Below are 16,565 nucleotides of genomic sequence, written 5' to 3' on the forward strand. Positions count from 1 at the left end.
TGCTTATATTGCTTCTGATGGCTGCATAACCTCTCTAGTGATTCCCGTCCATCAATAACAGATGCAAAGGGCAAGGCAATTTCATACCCTTGTCCCAGGCTCGCAGAAAAGCTGCCATGAAGTGTTCAAACATAGAAGGGGTGTGTGTGTGTGTGTGGAAGATTTCTTTTCCTTATGATCCCCAGAAGCAAAGCATGTGTGCTAGCTTTCATATACAGATCATCCAGAGAGGAGGGCAGCTGGAAAACCAGACGTGTTGTGCAGGTGATCTGGGTTAGCTCAAGATGCGTGAGTCAGCTCTGGACATTGGCAACATAGTCAGACCAAGCCAAGTCCCTCCAGAATGCATTTCTCACGTTTCTGTTAAAGGTCACCAGAGGGAAAGAACTGGTCTTTTTTATTCCCTCCAATGCATTAATTAATTAAAAAAAAAAAAACACAAACACAAAAAACAATTTTTTTTTTTATGAGAGGAGCTGTGTTATGTCCCTGCTTGCAGACTGCTTCCTCTGGGAGGGCAACACTTAGAGTCATGTAATGGTTTGGGCTGGAAGACACCTTAAAGACCATCTAGTTCCAACCCCCCTGCCATGGGCAGGGACACCTTCCACCAGACCAGGTTGCTCAAAGCTTCATCCAGCCTTCTCCAAGGCAGCCTCAGTGAGCGCCATGGGTTTTCCCTCTTGCCACAGGATAGCCTGCAGACATGGACAACCTCCTCTTCTAGGGCACCCACAGGTCCGTCCCTGGCAGCCCCTGCAGCCTCACGCACACTCCAAGCCCTGAGGTGCCAGAAGCTGGGGTGCTGGGGTTTCCTGCAGGGTTCTGGGGGGGGGGGTGTCACATCCCAGTCTCCCACTGGCCAGCACTGCCTGAAGGACGCAGCTGTGCTGGGGCTCTTGCACAATGCCCAAACTCTCATCCATCCTGGTACAGGACAATAAAAAATAACCAGCACCATTGCCCAGTGACCTCACCATGTTCAAAAGGGTTCAAAAATCCTCTGCTCAGTGGACTATGGAATCAATTAGTGGATACTGTGATTAATCCTCTTCTGGCTTGTGGTCACCTATCTCTCTACTCCCTTGGAGGGAGAATTAGCTTAACACAGGGAAGCTTAAGATACATGGGCATCAAAACTGCTGCATGCAGGTCATTGTGGCTTTTGTTCCTTGATGGAGAGCATCTCTCTTGCCTCAGTATCTCCAGCCCATCACCAGCGGTTGGGTTGCTGGTGCAAAGCACACCAAGCTCATATGAACCAGGTAAAAGCAGTGTCCCTGTGCCATGTCCTACACAGGATGGGTTGTTTCCCTGCAATCCAGATGCCAAACTGACTCACCCTCAGACCCGACTGGAGCTCAGAGTTAGTTCTGCAGACCTTGGAACTGATATCTGTCTTAGCCTTCACCACACGCCCTCTCCCTTACACTGAGGGGAACTCAGCTTTTTTGAGGTAGGCTCCAAAAATCCCAATGCAGAACTCCATTATATTGCGCAGGGTCACAGAACTGAGTATCTAAACCGCACAGATGCACACAAAGCAAAAGGCTGTATCTGACCATTCTCCAGGCATTTGAGAAAACCAGGCCCCAAATCCAAGCCAACTCAATGGAGATGCCACCCGCGGCATCTCATTGTGTTCCTACTTCTGTGACAAGCACAAAACTTTGAGTGTCACCCTGAAGATCTCTAAACTTTAGCCAAAATTTTGCAACCCGAGGCCAGGAGCCATGTTGCACCAACAGCCGTTGGCTGTGGTTTCACACCCTTCCTTCCGTGAAAGAGCAGTTCAGTTCCAGTGCTGGCTTCCCCCAGCAGTTGTTTTGTTACTCCTTCAACTACTACAGCAAAGAAGTAAGAAGATTCTCCCCCTGTACTCTGCTCTTGTGAGACCCCACCTGGAGTGCTGCGTCCAGCTGTGGAACCCTTGACATCAGAAGGACATAGACTGGTTGGAGCGTGTCCAGAGGAGGCCACGAAGATGCTCAGAGGGCTGGAGCACCTCTGCTATGGGGACAGGCTGAGAGAGTTGGGCTGGTTCAGCCTGGAGAAGAGAAGGCTCCAGGGAGACCTTATTGCCCCTTCCAGTACCTGAAGGGGCCTACAAGGAAGCAGGGGCCTGTAGTGGCTTTTTACAAGGGCCTGTAGTGACAGGACAAGAGGCAACAGGTTTAAATTGACAGAGCGGAGGTTTAGATTAGATATCAGGAAGAAGTTCTGCACAGAGAGGGTGGTGAGGCACTGGAACAGGTTGCCCAGAGAAGCTGTGGATGCCCCATCCCTGGAAGTGTTCAAGGCCAGGCTGGAGGAGGCTTTGAGCAACCTGGTCTAGTGGAGGTTGTCCCTGCCCATGGCAGGGGGGTTGGAACTAGATGGTCTTTAAGGTCCCTTCTAACCCAAACCATTCTGTGATTCTATGATTCTATAAGAAGAGTGATAAGGTCGAGGCATAACCCATCCTAGGGAGGGATGTTTCCCACATTAGGCCAAATTCTGCTCATTTCCCCTGACGACTGTTTTGTTCTTAGGGAATGGCCATCCTATTTAACTCCTCAGATAAACCCAGTAAAAGTGGCTGCTCCTAAGAAAATGTTCCTGCTGGGTGCTGCTCCAGTGCCGTGTTCAAGCAGGTTTTCCAGCCACAGCACAACCTGAAGAGGGTGATGTCCCACGGGGTGATGGGGGCTACCAGCACAAGCAGCTGGCTGTGTTTCTGCGGGAGCTCAGTGCTTCCTCGGATGAGCCAAGTGTGGGATCCGAGCAGAACAAGTGGCCTTTCTGGGAGTCTCCTTCACTGCGAACGCATCTGGGCTCAACAGAGGCGAGCCCAAAGGAGCCCTGTAGGAGTGAGGACGGAGCCAGTCAGTTCCAACTGGAGCAGGGCCAGCTCCCAACGCTGCCTGCCAGCTGATACACCTCCACCTGAGCCCTGCTCCTCCCTGTTGAGAGAGGACAACAGCAGTCATGCCTCCCTGCTGGCCCCAGGACACTCGTGTTAGTCACAGCTCCAGAGATCCCGGTTAGACCCCTACCCATCTCTCCTCACCCCAACTGTAGGCTAGGCACCAGTCTGTCCTTCTCTGGGGGTGTCTGCTGGGAGCCAGCTCACGCTCTGGATGAGCTCTCCAGCTCAGGAAGCAGTGACGTCAGCCTCACAGACAGTGACTGGGCACCCAGCGCCCTCTCCTCTGCCCGGCATCCCTGCCATGCATGTCCTGGGTGACACTGCCTTCCTGGAGGGTGACAGATCCAGGAAAGCTGTGCTCATAGCAGCAGGTCACCTTCCTGACCTCGGGCTCTGCGAGACACTCTAACTGCGGAGATGCTCTGGTCCTACGTGGGTTCAGAATGGGGGAGGGATGTGCAGACACAGAGCTCGTCCACAGGGACACGTTCCCTCTCTAAAGGGATGAACATCCCTTCTCTGCAGATATGGGCTCAAGAAGGAGCACTCTTGCTTTCCCAGCACCTGTTACTTTTCTTTTACCTGAACTACGAGGTAATTTTGTCCCTACTGGTATTTGTATGTCTTAGCCAATACAACTTCTTTCCCCAGCTGTCACCCACTCATAGCCAGGAGAGGAATGCTGGCAATGACAGCCTGGGTAGCCAGGTCAAAGTGTCAAGAAATTTCTTCCAGCATAGGGAAATGTTTTTCAGATCTATCTTCCTGGCTGCATCAAATAATTTCCTTGCTATGGACAGACACTCAGATTTCAGGGTAAATGTGCTGGTGCAGTTAACTGCATTCCTACAGCAAAAGTGATTACTGCTCCAGCATCGGACTTCTTCCTCTGCTTTTCACAGGGTTACTGGTGCCAAGGCCTGCTCCAGCACAGCCTCCCTTATTTCCCAGCACAGAAATTGCAGCCAGAAAACTTAGCCTTTTCCATGGCAATGACTGTAATCTGAGATTGCCCCAAGTCCTTTCACCCCTGCCAAAGCAATGACCTGCCCGAAAGGAGCAAGTTCAGAAACACGTCTCTAAATTAGGCTTCTGGTAAAATATACATAGTATTTGTTTGCCAGCTCATCCCCCCTATATACACAGATAGGAGCACAGCTGCCCAGCTACAAACATGACTGTAATCCCTAGGAGCTAAACAGTCTGTTCCCATCAGGTTTCTCCACTTTCCCAGGCTGCTTTATCAGGGGATGCAACACATGCCTCCCTTGGTTCTCCTGCTATTCCAGGCTGCTCCAGCCTGGCTGTTTTCTGTCTCTCAGCAGCAATATTTTCAGACAGCATCTCACTCCAAAAAGGCAGTTTCTCTCAGTATCTCAAACCCCAGTAGAACCGGACAGCTCTTCCCCTCGGTAGCACACACTGGGCATATCCAGGGGCAGAATACAGTGTGTAAACACTCAGGACAGTTTGCTGCACCACTGTCCCCTCCAAACCTCACTCAACCCCCTGCTCACCTCTCTGGCCACTGGGAACTCTGGACGCAGCACCTTTGGCCATGCAAGCTCCCAGCTCTGCGGGGAGGCGTTATAGACCAGTGCAGCTGGTGGCACAGGCCACTCAAGGGGCTGGTGAGGTCTGGGAGCAGAGTCACGGCACCACCGCTCACAGGTATCCCCCACACTGGTTTAAATCAGGCTGCAGCTGGGATGTTTAGGACTTGGGCAGCTTTGTCTTGTGGCCACTTCCAGTGTGGAACCCTCTCATCCCATGAGAGTGTGCTGGGTTCAGTCAGGAAAGAGTTACCTCTCTTTACCGTGGCTGCTCTGAAGCTGTTCCTGGATGCAGAGAGCAGCACTGGTAAGTTCTCAGCTGATGCTGGGGAATGCCTGCACTGAATTCAAGGTCTTTCTCTGCTTCTGATACCGCAGCTGCGTTCCCAGCTCTCGCGGTCTCGCTACAGGCAGCGCAGGGGACACACAGTTCAGGCACCTGACCCCAACTGACCAAGGGAGTATTTCATCCCATAGTACGTCGTGCTCAGGGCAGAGGCGAGGAGGGGGTCCGGGAGCCATTGCTCTCTCCCTGACTCTCTCCCGTTCACTCCCGTACACTTGCTGACCCTCTCCCTGACTCCTGCGTTAGCTGCTTCACTAACTCCTGTGCTGGCTCGTTCAGGAGGGAGTTGTTGGGTTGGTTTAGTTTTCCCGCTCATGCTATCGCTGAGAGGGTTCGCTTGGAATCTGCTGCGGCAGCCCTCGGGCTGCGGCTCTCAGGCTGCGGCCCTCGGGCTGCGATCGCTCTCGGGCTGCGGCTCTCGGGCTCTCTGGGTCTGACTCCCACTACTCAGCACCCAGCTGTGCATTGGTCAGTGGGTGGTGAGAAAGTGTATCATTTTATCATATTGTATTCTATGTTTTATTTCCTGTTATTTAAATTATTTAGTAGTAGTAGTATTTGTATATACTAATTTAGATTTAATTAGTAAATAGTTCTTATCTCAACTTTACGAGCTTCCTTATTTCTTTTTCCTCCAATTCATCCCCTCCACTGGAGGAGAGGAGGGGATTTGTGAGAGCGGCTTCGTGGGATTTTGCTAGCTGGAGTTAAACCATATCAGAGAGTCCAGAGGTCAAATCCCAGCAGTCCCTGCTCTACATTTTGCCCATCCTCTGTTCCTGTATTTATTACTTCGAGGCTGCACTGATGCTACAAGACCCAAGGGCCTACCTGTAGCACCCTGCAGGCTTTCTGGCCTCTCACCTTAGCTGCAGAGCAGGCAAGCAGCCTGGTACTTTTTAGGTTCAGACAACTTAGCAGCCAATCAGAAGAGAAACTAAAATCCACCAGCAGGTGACATTCCTAGATGGCTGATTCCCGTCTGCGGCTGTACAAGAAGAAAGTTCTTGAGGAACAGCACAGAAGACTCTGTAAAATGTGAGTGACGTGGAACACGATCCTGGCAGACAGTATCCTAAGTCTGGTTAAGCATCCATGCTTGCTGCACGTACAAAAGTTGGCACTGGTGCACATGGAAAAGCCATGAACAAATGGGCATTTGCACTTGAAATTTCCTGACTTTAAATGCTGTTTGCATATGCAGAGTCCCTCTTTTAATCACCCTCAGTGCATGGCTTTCAAAGCCTAGGCCTTTCTCTGGACCAGTTCAAGAAGCCACTTCACAACACAAACCTGGCACCATCTCTGCTCACAGCTCTGCCTGTTCAGAAACCTCTTTCTTGCAAGGGCTTAACAGCACCTTGCACTCTTGCTGCTCCTTTCATCTTGGCATCTCCCCAGGCTCACCTAGTGCATGCTCACCCAGCTTTCCATCAGCCACAGCCACTGGCAGATGCCGGTCGTCACCAGGGAAGAGGTGAGCAGGAAGGGCTGTCTGACACCATTAGTCCCAGGCAGAAGCTCTCAGGTGGGTGAGGGTCCCTGAGCTTATGACAGTGGCAGAGAAAATTATAGACACGTGTGTCTTGACATCCCTCTAGGTAGAGGAAAGCCCAGAGTGCCACACAATTTCATCTCCATTCTCATTGCTAGGACTTCTCACAGACTAGCAACCACCATCCTGTCTCCAAGAGAGCTTCATGCCCTCCAACACGGCTACAGATCAGTTGCTTCAAGTAATGCAACATCACCCGGCCCCACTGAAGTTTACATTTTTTACATCATTTTTCACTCCTATTCCCAAAGATGGACTGCTTGACATGGTCACCAGGGAGTGACAGCGGAGGAACATGCTCCCATGTGCTCGGAGACTGAGGTCAAGGCTGATCCAAACCCAGAGCTCTCATCAGTCCAGCAACCCCCCACATGTTGCAGGCGGGTATGAAGAAATAAAAGGGCACCAAAACAGCACTCCCTAGTTCCTCCTCATTTTGGAAGCCAAGCACTCAGGGTGACTATGCTCCATACCACTTTCTTCCCTGCTACAGACAGCCTCTGCTCCAAACATCAGTACAGCCTGGTGAGTCTCAGTGGCATGGAGCTCCCAGTGTGGCAGGGGTGATAAGAGAGGAGATGGCATCTACCCTTCCCCTGGGAGCCAGCACGCCGCCCTGATCAGAGAGCACCATCTGAGCTGCCTCCTTTCCCAGAATGCGCTGCCACATCACTGACCTGCACTGCTGCTTGCCAAAATCCCGCTTGGGCTTGGCCAGTGCCACTGTTCTTGGGGATGGCCGAGCTGTCACAGCACCCCGCAAGAGGGTCTAGATTGTCTCCCTAGTTTCCCTGCAGGGGCCTGGCAAGAACAGCAAAGGTATGAAATTTTATAAAGATGCACAAGTGTGAAACGTGCTTGCTGAGGCCACCCTTCCCCGCCTAGGATGGGACACACACAGTCCCTACAGCTCCCCACAACTGTACAGTGCCGCTGCCATCCCTTGAGCACCCACCTTCTCTGGCACCGAATTTCCTAATGCTGTCCCGGCGGTTGCTGTCAACTCAAAGAGAAATGAGCCTTCAAGTGATGAGTCTGTTTTTACAGTTACCCGCAGATGTGCAGAAAGGGTCGTTCCGTTGCATCTCTGAAACCCCTGGGGGAGTTTCATGATTGCATTTTTCTTGCCTCACTATTACCACCCAACTACACCACAGGTATGACAGTAAAAATAGTAATAACGTTACGGTCAGGGTGTGCCATGGAAAGTGGGTGAGGTTTTGAAGCACATTAATGGTTACTCTCCTGTGCTCAGGGCAAATTTGGAGTTGCTCATCCCCAGCTAAGAGAGAGGCCATGGTGGGAGAGGGTACCAGGGCAGTCAAGACAGGGAACAGCATGGTGATGAGTCTGTGGAGCCTTTCTCAAGCACAGTGACACCCATCCAGTGGAGAGGAGTCGCTGTTCAAACTCTTGCCCTGGCTTGGCAAGCCATAGCTGAGTCCTGGAATGCAGAGAGCAGCTCTGTTCCTAAAGCTTGATTGTGTCCTCCAGACTACACCAGCCTGTGGCTCCAATGGGGTCGGTCCCCCTGCACCACAGCACCATCCCATCCCACGCCATCTCAGTGGGGCAGCTCAGACGTGGCAGCAAAGGCGTGACTCGGGCCAAGCTCAGTTTTTAGACTGACAACGAGAAAAAACAAACTGAAGAGCCCCTCACGCACTGAACATCTCAGTCTGGGTTTTTTGGAGCCACTTCTGCCCTTGAGAGGAAAGCAGTAACAAGACAAATGCAAAGGGTCTGCACCAGCTGAAGCACCATTAGTCCGTGGCCCTGGAACATGGGATCCTCTGCACAAACCACTTTCCTGGATTCTGCAAGTTTTTGTACACTTTCAAAACTGCAGAAAAGGACAAATGTGCCATTAAGCATACAGTTAAGCCAACAAAGCGTAGAGAAGCTACTGCTGAACTCAAGGCCCTAACACACTCCTGAACCCCTGTGCCTTTGCCTCCATCCCTTTTGAGGGTGAGTTAAGGGATCTCTCTTTCCATCGTTCAATTTGGTGGATGCACCAGCCCCAGCAGCCCATGGATTTTTGTGCTCTCTCTTGGACTGCAGAGACAGGAATCTGCAATTTTGCCCTCACTGCAAGGTCCCTTTGGGACACGGCAGAGAGGGGGAAGGTACTTTTCTGGTGAATGACACGCCACGCAACGCCAGCAGGTAGGAGATGGATGATGGATGACTGGAGTCCAGGGGAACAGAAACATCTGTTATAAATGCTCTTGGGGTTCAGTAGAAGGCACCATGGAGACAGCACTGTTCCCACACAGCTTTAGGAGCACAGGTGAAGACATAGGGTTTTATTTACCATTTTATTTCCGTCTGATTAGCACAGAGGTCTTAGACACTACAGAAACACAGGAACATGCAGAGTCTGTGCCCTGGGCGCAGCACTGAAAATGCTTTTTACTGAATATTCATCAGACCAAACCCTTTCAGGAAGATCGGATATCACTGTCCACTCCTGCTGATCAAGTGTCCCAGTCCTGAAATCCCAGTGGCTGGGAAGTACCTGTGCTTCGTGAGCCTCAGCATAAAGAGGACGAGATGACACCAGTGCCACAAGCACGTGGCAGAACTCCCTGGTGCCAGGAAGCAAGCCCATGCCCACCCTCTGGGGCTGCCGGTGCCTGCCCAGCCAGCTGGGGCACAGCCACACGATGCGGGCACCTATGGAAGTGCCCACCGTGGAAGAAGCACAGGAGGTGAAAGCCTGGGGTGTTGCTTCCCTGTTACACCCAGCAACAAGGCAGTGTAGCCCCGGAGAAGAGCGGGGACACCAACAGGGAGAGGTGTTTGTTGACAGAAAGTGGCCTGTGCTTTGGGGACACACCTGTGGTTTCTCTGATGGGGCCGATACCTCTAGCAAGATGCTGAGCCCCAGCAAACGCTGCCAGGGAGCTCAGCATCACAGAGACCTCTGCAGCAGCAGGCTGCCGCTGGAGCATCCTCGTCACACACTCCAAGTGAGGCACCTGCGGATTTATCTCCTCGTCATGCCAAACCACTGGTCACAATACTGCAAACACGGCTCCCACTGACATCCCACTGAAGGAACCACCCCTGGGACTTTGGCCCCCTGCCACCAGTTCAAGATGGGACATGCTCTGGAAGGCAGCCATCAGTTCAGGAGCCAAAACCCAGTTTCAGCCGTTCATTCCCAAGCGGCTCCCCAGAGCCTCTTCCTTGCAAGGGGGTGAAGGATAACCACGCAGAGGTGTCCCCCCAGGCGAGCTGCATTGCAGAGCTGGTGCTATCTTTGCAGGCAGGCTCAACGCTGATCCTCCACAGCCACAGCCAAACCTAGCACAAAGCCCGTATGGCTTCCGTGCCCCACTCCGCTGGCGTGGACACTGCTGTGCCAACCTTGCATCATCGCTCAGCCAAGGGACGAGTCACACGTACATCCCAACCAGGTTCCTCAACTCACTTAAGGGGGAATCAACCCCCCCCAAGATCAATTCCTTGCAAAGCAAAGGGTCACAGCTTCCATTCTGAAGGGGCAGGACCGTCAGCCACTGTTTGTCATGAGAAGCAGGGGGAAGGGCGAAAGCAGGCATCATTTCCTCCGTGTGTTTACCACAGTGTCATCCCATACATCGACTTGCTGCTTGGCATAAATCCCCGACTGAGCCTTCCCCAAGAGACCTGGGTCATGGCCTGGACACCCAGCTGGGAGGCTGGAGCCGGGAGGGTTTCCTACCTGTCGCGTGAGCGTGTGGACAGGTACCAGGACAGATAACAATAATCATAGAATCACAGAATGGTTAGGGTTGGAAAGGACCTTAAAGACCATCCAGTTCCAACCCCCCTGCCATGGGCAGGGACACCTTCCACTAGACCAGGTTGCTCAAAGCCTCATCCAGCCTGGCCTTGAACCTGCAAAGACAAGAAGGGGTGAACTTAAAAGCTTGGTAACACCTGCAGCCCAGGCTGCCTGCTCCTCATGGTGAGTTAGCCACAAGGCAGCTGAAGCTCGTGCATCTCCTTAGGATACAACCGCTTGGCAGTTATTTGTCTTGGTTTTGCCCGGTGCCTTAGCAATGCACCTGCATGTGAAGTGCTCCCCTCCAGTGGCTGCTCCTTGCTGTGGAGTGCTGGCAGCCCCCGAGGCTGCAGGATGGAGCCCCCCCAGCACCACATCCCCTCACCAGCATCCTCCTCCTGGGATGAGCACCACTGGCCACTTGCTGACCTGCGGGCTCCCACCCAGCTGGGTGCAGCCACCCCTTGTTATCCTTCAATTGCTGCAGGGGGACGTTCTGACAGCCCCAGGGAGCCATGGCTGTATTAAACGGGGACACTGCAGCAGGACAAAACAAGCTGCCGTGTTTTAAAGGGGAAGGACAGGAAAGCCAGAGACACGGCAACACCGGCACCGTGGGGAAACCAGGGGCGATTTCAGGGAGCCACGTGCCTCGACAGTGGTGGCAGACGCACAACCAGCTGCCATCGCTTCACCCGGCAGATGCTGGGAGCTGTGATGTGAGGGACCTGCTGGGGCCCGCCAGCTGTGCCGTGATCGGGAGCCTCCACCACTCACCACACTCCTCACCACAGGGAACTGCTCCGGTGGCATCTGCTTCTCCAGCAGGCAGAAACCTGGCTGCCAGCGGAAGCCCAAGCCCGGTGGGCAGGGGAGTGAGTGCAGGGCCTCTGCAGAGGTGGGCCGGCTGGGCAGCAGCCTTGGCAGGTGGGTGGAAAGGCCAGCTTTAAAGGCAGCTCTCAAGGGTCGCGGGCAGCACCCCCTGTTTGGGTAAATGACGGCCGGACCACTGGTTAGGGTAAAACTGTCAGCTTTATGCATCCGCTCCACAGGACAAAACCACGACACCCTCATGCAATAAATGCAGTTGCAAAACAGGTCCTTTATGGAACTGCCCAGATCCTGGATCATGTTCTTGGAGTGTAATTACGAGGACACTGGGAGAGAGTGACACTTGCCAGCAACTCATCTTCCTCATATGCAGGGCTAACAGAAATCACTTTCAAAAAACAAGTTTTTCACACGGAAGAGTGCTTGCTCAAGGACGACCCAGACTAAACCAAAATAAGTCGCTCAGCCCAACGGAGGAGTCTCCCACCTTTGGTGCTGATTATATGGTTTCAGTCACTATGCAAAATTACACTGTTCTGTTTTTCCCCTGTAGGCAAAGAAACAATCTCTTACCACTTTTGTTTTCTTATCCACTACAGAGGCAGTAACCAAGCCAATTTCCAGAGATTACTAATTTGCCACTCCCTTAAAAAAAATGGCTCCAATACAGCGACAACAAAAACAGTCACTGCCAAAACCACTAGTCGCACCACTTTGAATTCCTGACACTCTCAGGAAGTGAGGTCTCATTTTGAACAGACCAACACTGTTAACAGGGTTCTGCAAAACCTGTGAAGGGAACAGATTTCAATTTAAGTCTGAGACATCAAGCCAGGTTAAATTCACTGGATACACCTTTGTTCCACTGAAGTCAATGCTTGATTCCCACCTGGCAAGAAGCCATCTCAGCCCATCTAAGCTATACATGCCCTTAACTATGCTCTCTGAGAGACTAATTTTCCTCTACAGATATGCTAAAAAATACCCTACTTTTCAAACCACTATAAATTAGATTTTCTTACCAACTAGACATCATTTTCATAGGAATTACATACCCACGGGGAAAAGATACCTGTATATTTCAGTCACCACAGGCCACCTGACCATACACTAACACCTCGTCTCCCTCAGCTGCCAATAGCACGTTGCAGGAAAAGAGCTATCACTGCGCTTCCAAAACCAGCTGTGCTATCAGCTCCTTGGCATCCTTCATGCTGGAGGAGATCTCGGAGCCATCCTCTGCCACGTGGGTACCGATCAAGAACATCTTCCTCTCGTCCCCAATATCAGACAGTGCTAGAGCATCATGGATGTCGGTGATGCCATATGCACCTTCGAGGTCCTGACATGCAAAAACAAAACAAGCCCGTTAGTTGCACGAGGCGGTGGCACCGTTCCTGCTCTGCGCCACTGCCTTTGTCCAGGAAGGGGAAGGGTCTCAAAGCCTCTGGGGGCACCATTCTTACGTACCTTCTACGAGATCAAGTTCCCATGCCCTAAAATGCTTTGGGGGAAAAGAAATGTTTTTATCCTTAACTTAGTTTCTTCCCAAAGAAATAAGGGTACAGTTCTGTTGCTAATAATTCCGGAGTTTCTGATAATAATGTTTCACTAGCTGTACAAGGCAGACAAAGTCTTGCTGGCTCAAGACCCCAGGTGCCCAGCACAGCTACAGGAACAGGGCAAACGTACGACAGCCATTCCCTGTGTACCTCCTCAGCCACCAGCATTTCTGGCTCCTGGGCCTAGGGAATCGGTAGCAGCATTTGTGTTTGAAGCCAAAGTCTGAGCTGGCATTCAGGAGTAATGCAAAGGACCACTAGTAACATGCCTAGGTTACTAGAAATTTAGGAGGTAACAACATAGAGCAAACTGAGCACACGGTCCTCATAAAAGAAAATCCGGGCTTAAAAACCCTAGGCTGTTCTGTCATAAGACCGTGCCACGGGCACAATTCTGTTCCAGGTACGGCACCAGTGACTGATGCTTTCACACAGATCTTTGAAGAAAGCACTGCCTTGTGAGGAAACCTGCTCTCCCCTCATGCTTCAGCTGCAGCCTCAGGGGCAACCAGCCGGACAACCTGAAGGCAAACAGCGGTGCTTCACTGTTCGGCTGCTGCTAGGTGAGTGGTACTTCAGACACACATTCAGAACAGAAACCTAACTCCTGGTTTAACTTGCAGTTCCCAAACCTTGCAACGACACAGCAGTTTCCACCAGTATTTCCCCTCACAGCTCTGACTGCACCACCTCCGAGCGCAGGATCTGCATCTTGCAGATCCAAAACTCAACCTCAGATTATTTTCTTCTGCGGTCAATGGGTGCCCCAGAAAGACCCCCAGCTCCCTCCCAGCCCTGCGGCCCCCTTAAAGGCACGAAGACTCCTCTGAAAGGCTCTGTGGCTGTTTCCTGAGCTGCTGCCAGCCCATGCTCAGCCAGCAGCTGGGAACTCTTACCTGCTTGTTGGCCAGAACCACCACCGGCAGGGTGGAGTTGTTCTGGATCAGTTGATGAAGCAGCTGTTTCGCCAGAGGCAGTCGGGCATGATCGGCGGAGTCCACCACGTAGATCAGCAACAGCACTTTGGGCAAGTACATCTTCCAGTAGGATCGCAGAGATTCACTGCCCCCGACTGGAAGAGAAGACAGCAGCACGGGATTCACCAAGTCATCCAAGCAGCACCGCTCCCAGAGGTGCAGACGGCAGGCCCTGGGCTGAAAACCCAAGGTATCTGGGTTGTGAAAAACTCAGTTTGGGCTACTGTATATGCGACTGGAAATAGTTTTATTTTCTCCAGCCAAGTCCCATGCAGGCGTATGTTTACAATCAGGGGGTGGGGCAGGCACAGGGGAACAAACTTTCCATTTTAAGCTCTTGTTTTGAGAGGATTCCGGGTTCAGTTTCTTTATGGTTGCTTTCTGCCTTGTTGGTTCTTGCTTCAAGCAAGTAGGAAGAGTAGAAAGAGGTTCAGTGCCCACAAGCACCATGAGAGAATGTCCCCATATACCCTATCTCCACATGCGCGTCTCAAGACAAAGCAGGCCTCCAACTTCCACAGAAGAAATTTAGCTCTGAGGTGGGGAGGGCTCTCATCAGATTTGCATGACACTAGCGACTTGTTCAAAACTCCCACAGCTTTCAGACTGCCAATAACCAGAGGTGCTTAGGAAGAGAGAAAAATCAAGCCCCAGCAGACTCTTCAAGCAATCCTTGGGGGAAATCTTTCCCCAGGATATGTTTCTACCTGAGCTTTTCCCTGCCGGATACAGAGGAAAACTGCCCACCTTCAAAACAGGCCTTATAAAAATTCTGTGGTACAACTATATGCAGCAAGATGCTCAAAATTGTTGTTGCCATCCAGGGACAAAAAGAGTTTAGTAGTTTGCTGAGTTTAAAAGGAGCAGGAATAGCTAACAGCATATTAAGTATTTCAGATGTGTTTTGAGCTCTCCAGGTCTTTTCCCAGGTACACTGCAGAACCACTGGCTCCAGAGTGCCGAGGTGCCCAAAAGGCATGGATGAGTCTCCCAGAAGTAGGAAGTTTTCAAAGCAATACATTTGGGGTTCCCTATAATTGTCTCCTGCCTTACACCGGAGCTCTTTTCAAAACCAACTTGCCAGTCAGCCATCTTTTACTGTCCTCAGTGACTGTGCTCTGTTTCAAGGCAATTTTGATCTCACTTAAGTCAAAATGATTCAGTAGTTTGAAGAACTTGGAAGGGAAAGAAACACTTCCTGCTCGGGTGTGCCTGCCTCTTCTTCAAGAACCCCGGTGTATATGCAGGCAGCACTGCAAGTCTCCAGCACTGCGGAAAGGAGCCAGAGGGCTGTGACATCACGCCCAGGACAGATGCCTCCGATTCTGTACTGCGTGAAGGCCGTGTGTCTCTGGTTCTGTACTGTGCCTGTGACACTGTGGGGCTCAGCACCACTCCTCGTGGTAAGGGCATTCATGCACAGCATAACCCAGGGGTCTGCAACCTCACAGAGAACTTCATTTTTCCCAAACTGGTAGGAACTCTGGAGCTCCTATCCCTTGCAGAGGCAAGATACCACCCACTTACCTATGTGATGGTACAAAGAAAAAGAGAACAGTTTTCTATCTGTCTAGGGCAGAAAAATAAAATCCCTGCTGCCTCCTGATTACCTTGTGCCACATGATCCCGGCACAGGCTGGTAACCCCTGGGCTAGGCGATGGTACAGGCTGGAAAAGTAACCAGATTAGAGAGCCATGCACAGATTTACCTGGCTGAAACTGGCCTGAGACATTTCATTTCCTATGGGTCAGATCGCAGCCATCGCATCTCGGTCACTACCAACCTGGACCAGAGAGGGAAGGACACTCAGAAACAACAGGTTCTGCTGTGGGGCACACAGCGCTGGGCCCGGGCCGCCCCCATGCCGGAGACATTGCAGGTTTTTCCAGGCTCAGCCACACAAAGCACCACCCAGTGGGAGACACGGATGTCTCATTCCTACTAGGAGGAGGGGCACAGACTACAAGCATCTCCGGAGAGATGATTTCCCTAAGGCACTGCAGACTCCCACGGTAGTAGAACTGGGAATGAAACTGCCTTAGCAGCCTCATCCTCACATACTAAAAACTTCCCTGGAACAGCACAGCTCCTTAGGCCTGCTGACAAAGGTACAGAGGTGTCCAGGGGCTAGCTGTCAACTGAGCCAGTGGAGCACTGGTAGAGCACAGTGCAGAAACAGCGGGATGCAAAGGGCAGCCTCTGCCTCCACAGAATGCTAGATCAGCCTCTCCCTACCAGGGACTGGCCTCACTCCAGGGCCTCTACCTTCCCCATCAGCTAGCTGCACCTACAACAGCTGTGACACCCCAGAAGCACCACAGGAGATGCTCTCTGCAGGCATGGACAATACCCCAAAATCAGCGCTAAGGACAACACAGCAAGTTTAGCAAAAACCTACAGTCATTCAGAAGCTGTTAAAGACTAGAAAACACCACTTATGAAGCTTTTGAATGGAAAAGGGTACAGAGCTTTTCTCTCCCTAGTCTCTTCCTTCACCTTATTATTTATTCCTCTTTGGCTCTTGCCCTCTGCCAGGCATGAGCACCGAGGAGCAGCTGGACAAGATGCAACAGCTACAGACCACAACACAGGGCTTACTGGGGACACCTCTGCCTGGGGCTGGCTTTAGGCAACCAGGCCTGTTACCCTTCTCCCTGGGAGCAGAAGTCTCTGGAGGACAGGGCAGCACCAACACAGACCTCTTCCAACACCAGCTCACCATCTCCTTCAAGAAGCGGGGTGGGCAAGCAGAATCCCCAGGGAGAAAATCATCACAACTTCCTGCTACCAGAGCGGGAACGGGGAGCTTCTAAAGCACGGGCCTGGTCGCTAGGACAGAAACTTCTGTCCCATAGTAAAACCGGCTCACTCACTCTCCAGGAACTCCATCTGGGACTCTTCGGTGTTGACGCAGATGGCGTTGAAGCCCTTGGTGGGGGCCACGCTGCGCTTGACGTGGTTAGTTGCCAGGGCGTGGAGAACGCTGCTCTTCCCGGCCCCATCCAGGCCCAGCACCAGGATCTGCCTGCCGCGTCCCGTGCCCTGCAAAGCGAGCGG

General features: G+C 52.0%; 1 protein-coding gene across 1 annotated transcript; it reads right to left on the reverse strand.

Moving 5' to 3' along the window:
- Positions 1–2,726: 2,726 nt before the first annotated feature.
- Positions 2,727–16,529, reverse strand: ARL9 (ADP-ribosylation factor-like 9). Its single transcript, XM_010152081.1, is given in 6 exon segments — positions 2,727–2,841; positions 3,160–3,336; positions 7,031–7,163; positions 12,145–12,310; positions 13,427–13,602; positions 16,382–16,529. Coding segments are annotated over 6 exon segments (783 nt in total). The 5' UTR covers positions 16,398–16,529.
- Positions 16,530–16,565: the final 36 nt, after the last annotated feature.

This window comes from Eurypyga helias, unplaced genomic scaffold (assembly GCF_000690775.1).
Source record: "Eurypyga helias isolate BGI_N326 unplaced genomic scaffold, ASM69077v1 scaffold43815, whole genome shotgun sequence".
NCBI lineage: Eukaryota > Metazoa > Chordata > Aves > Eurypygiformes > Eurypygidae > Eurypyga > Eurypyga helias.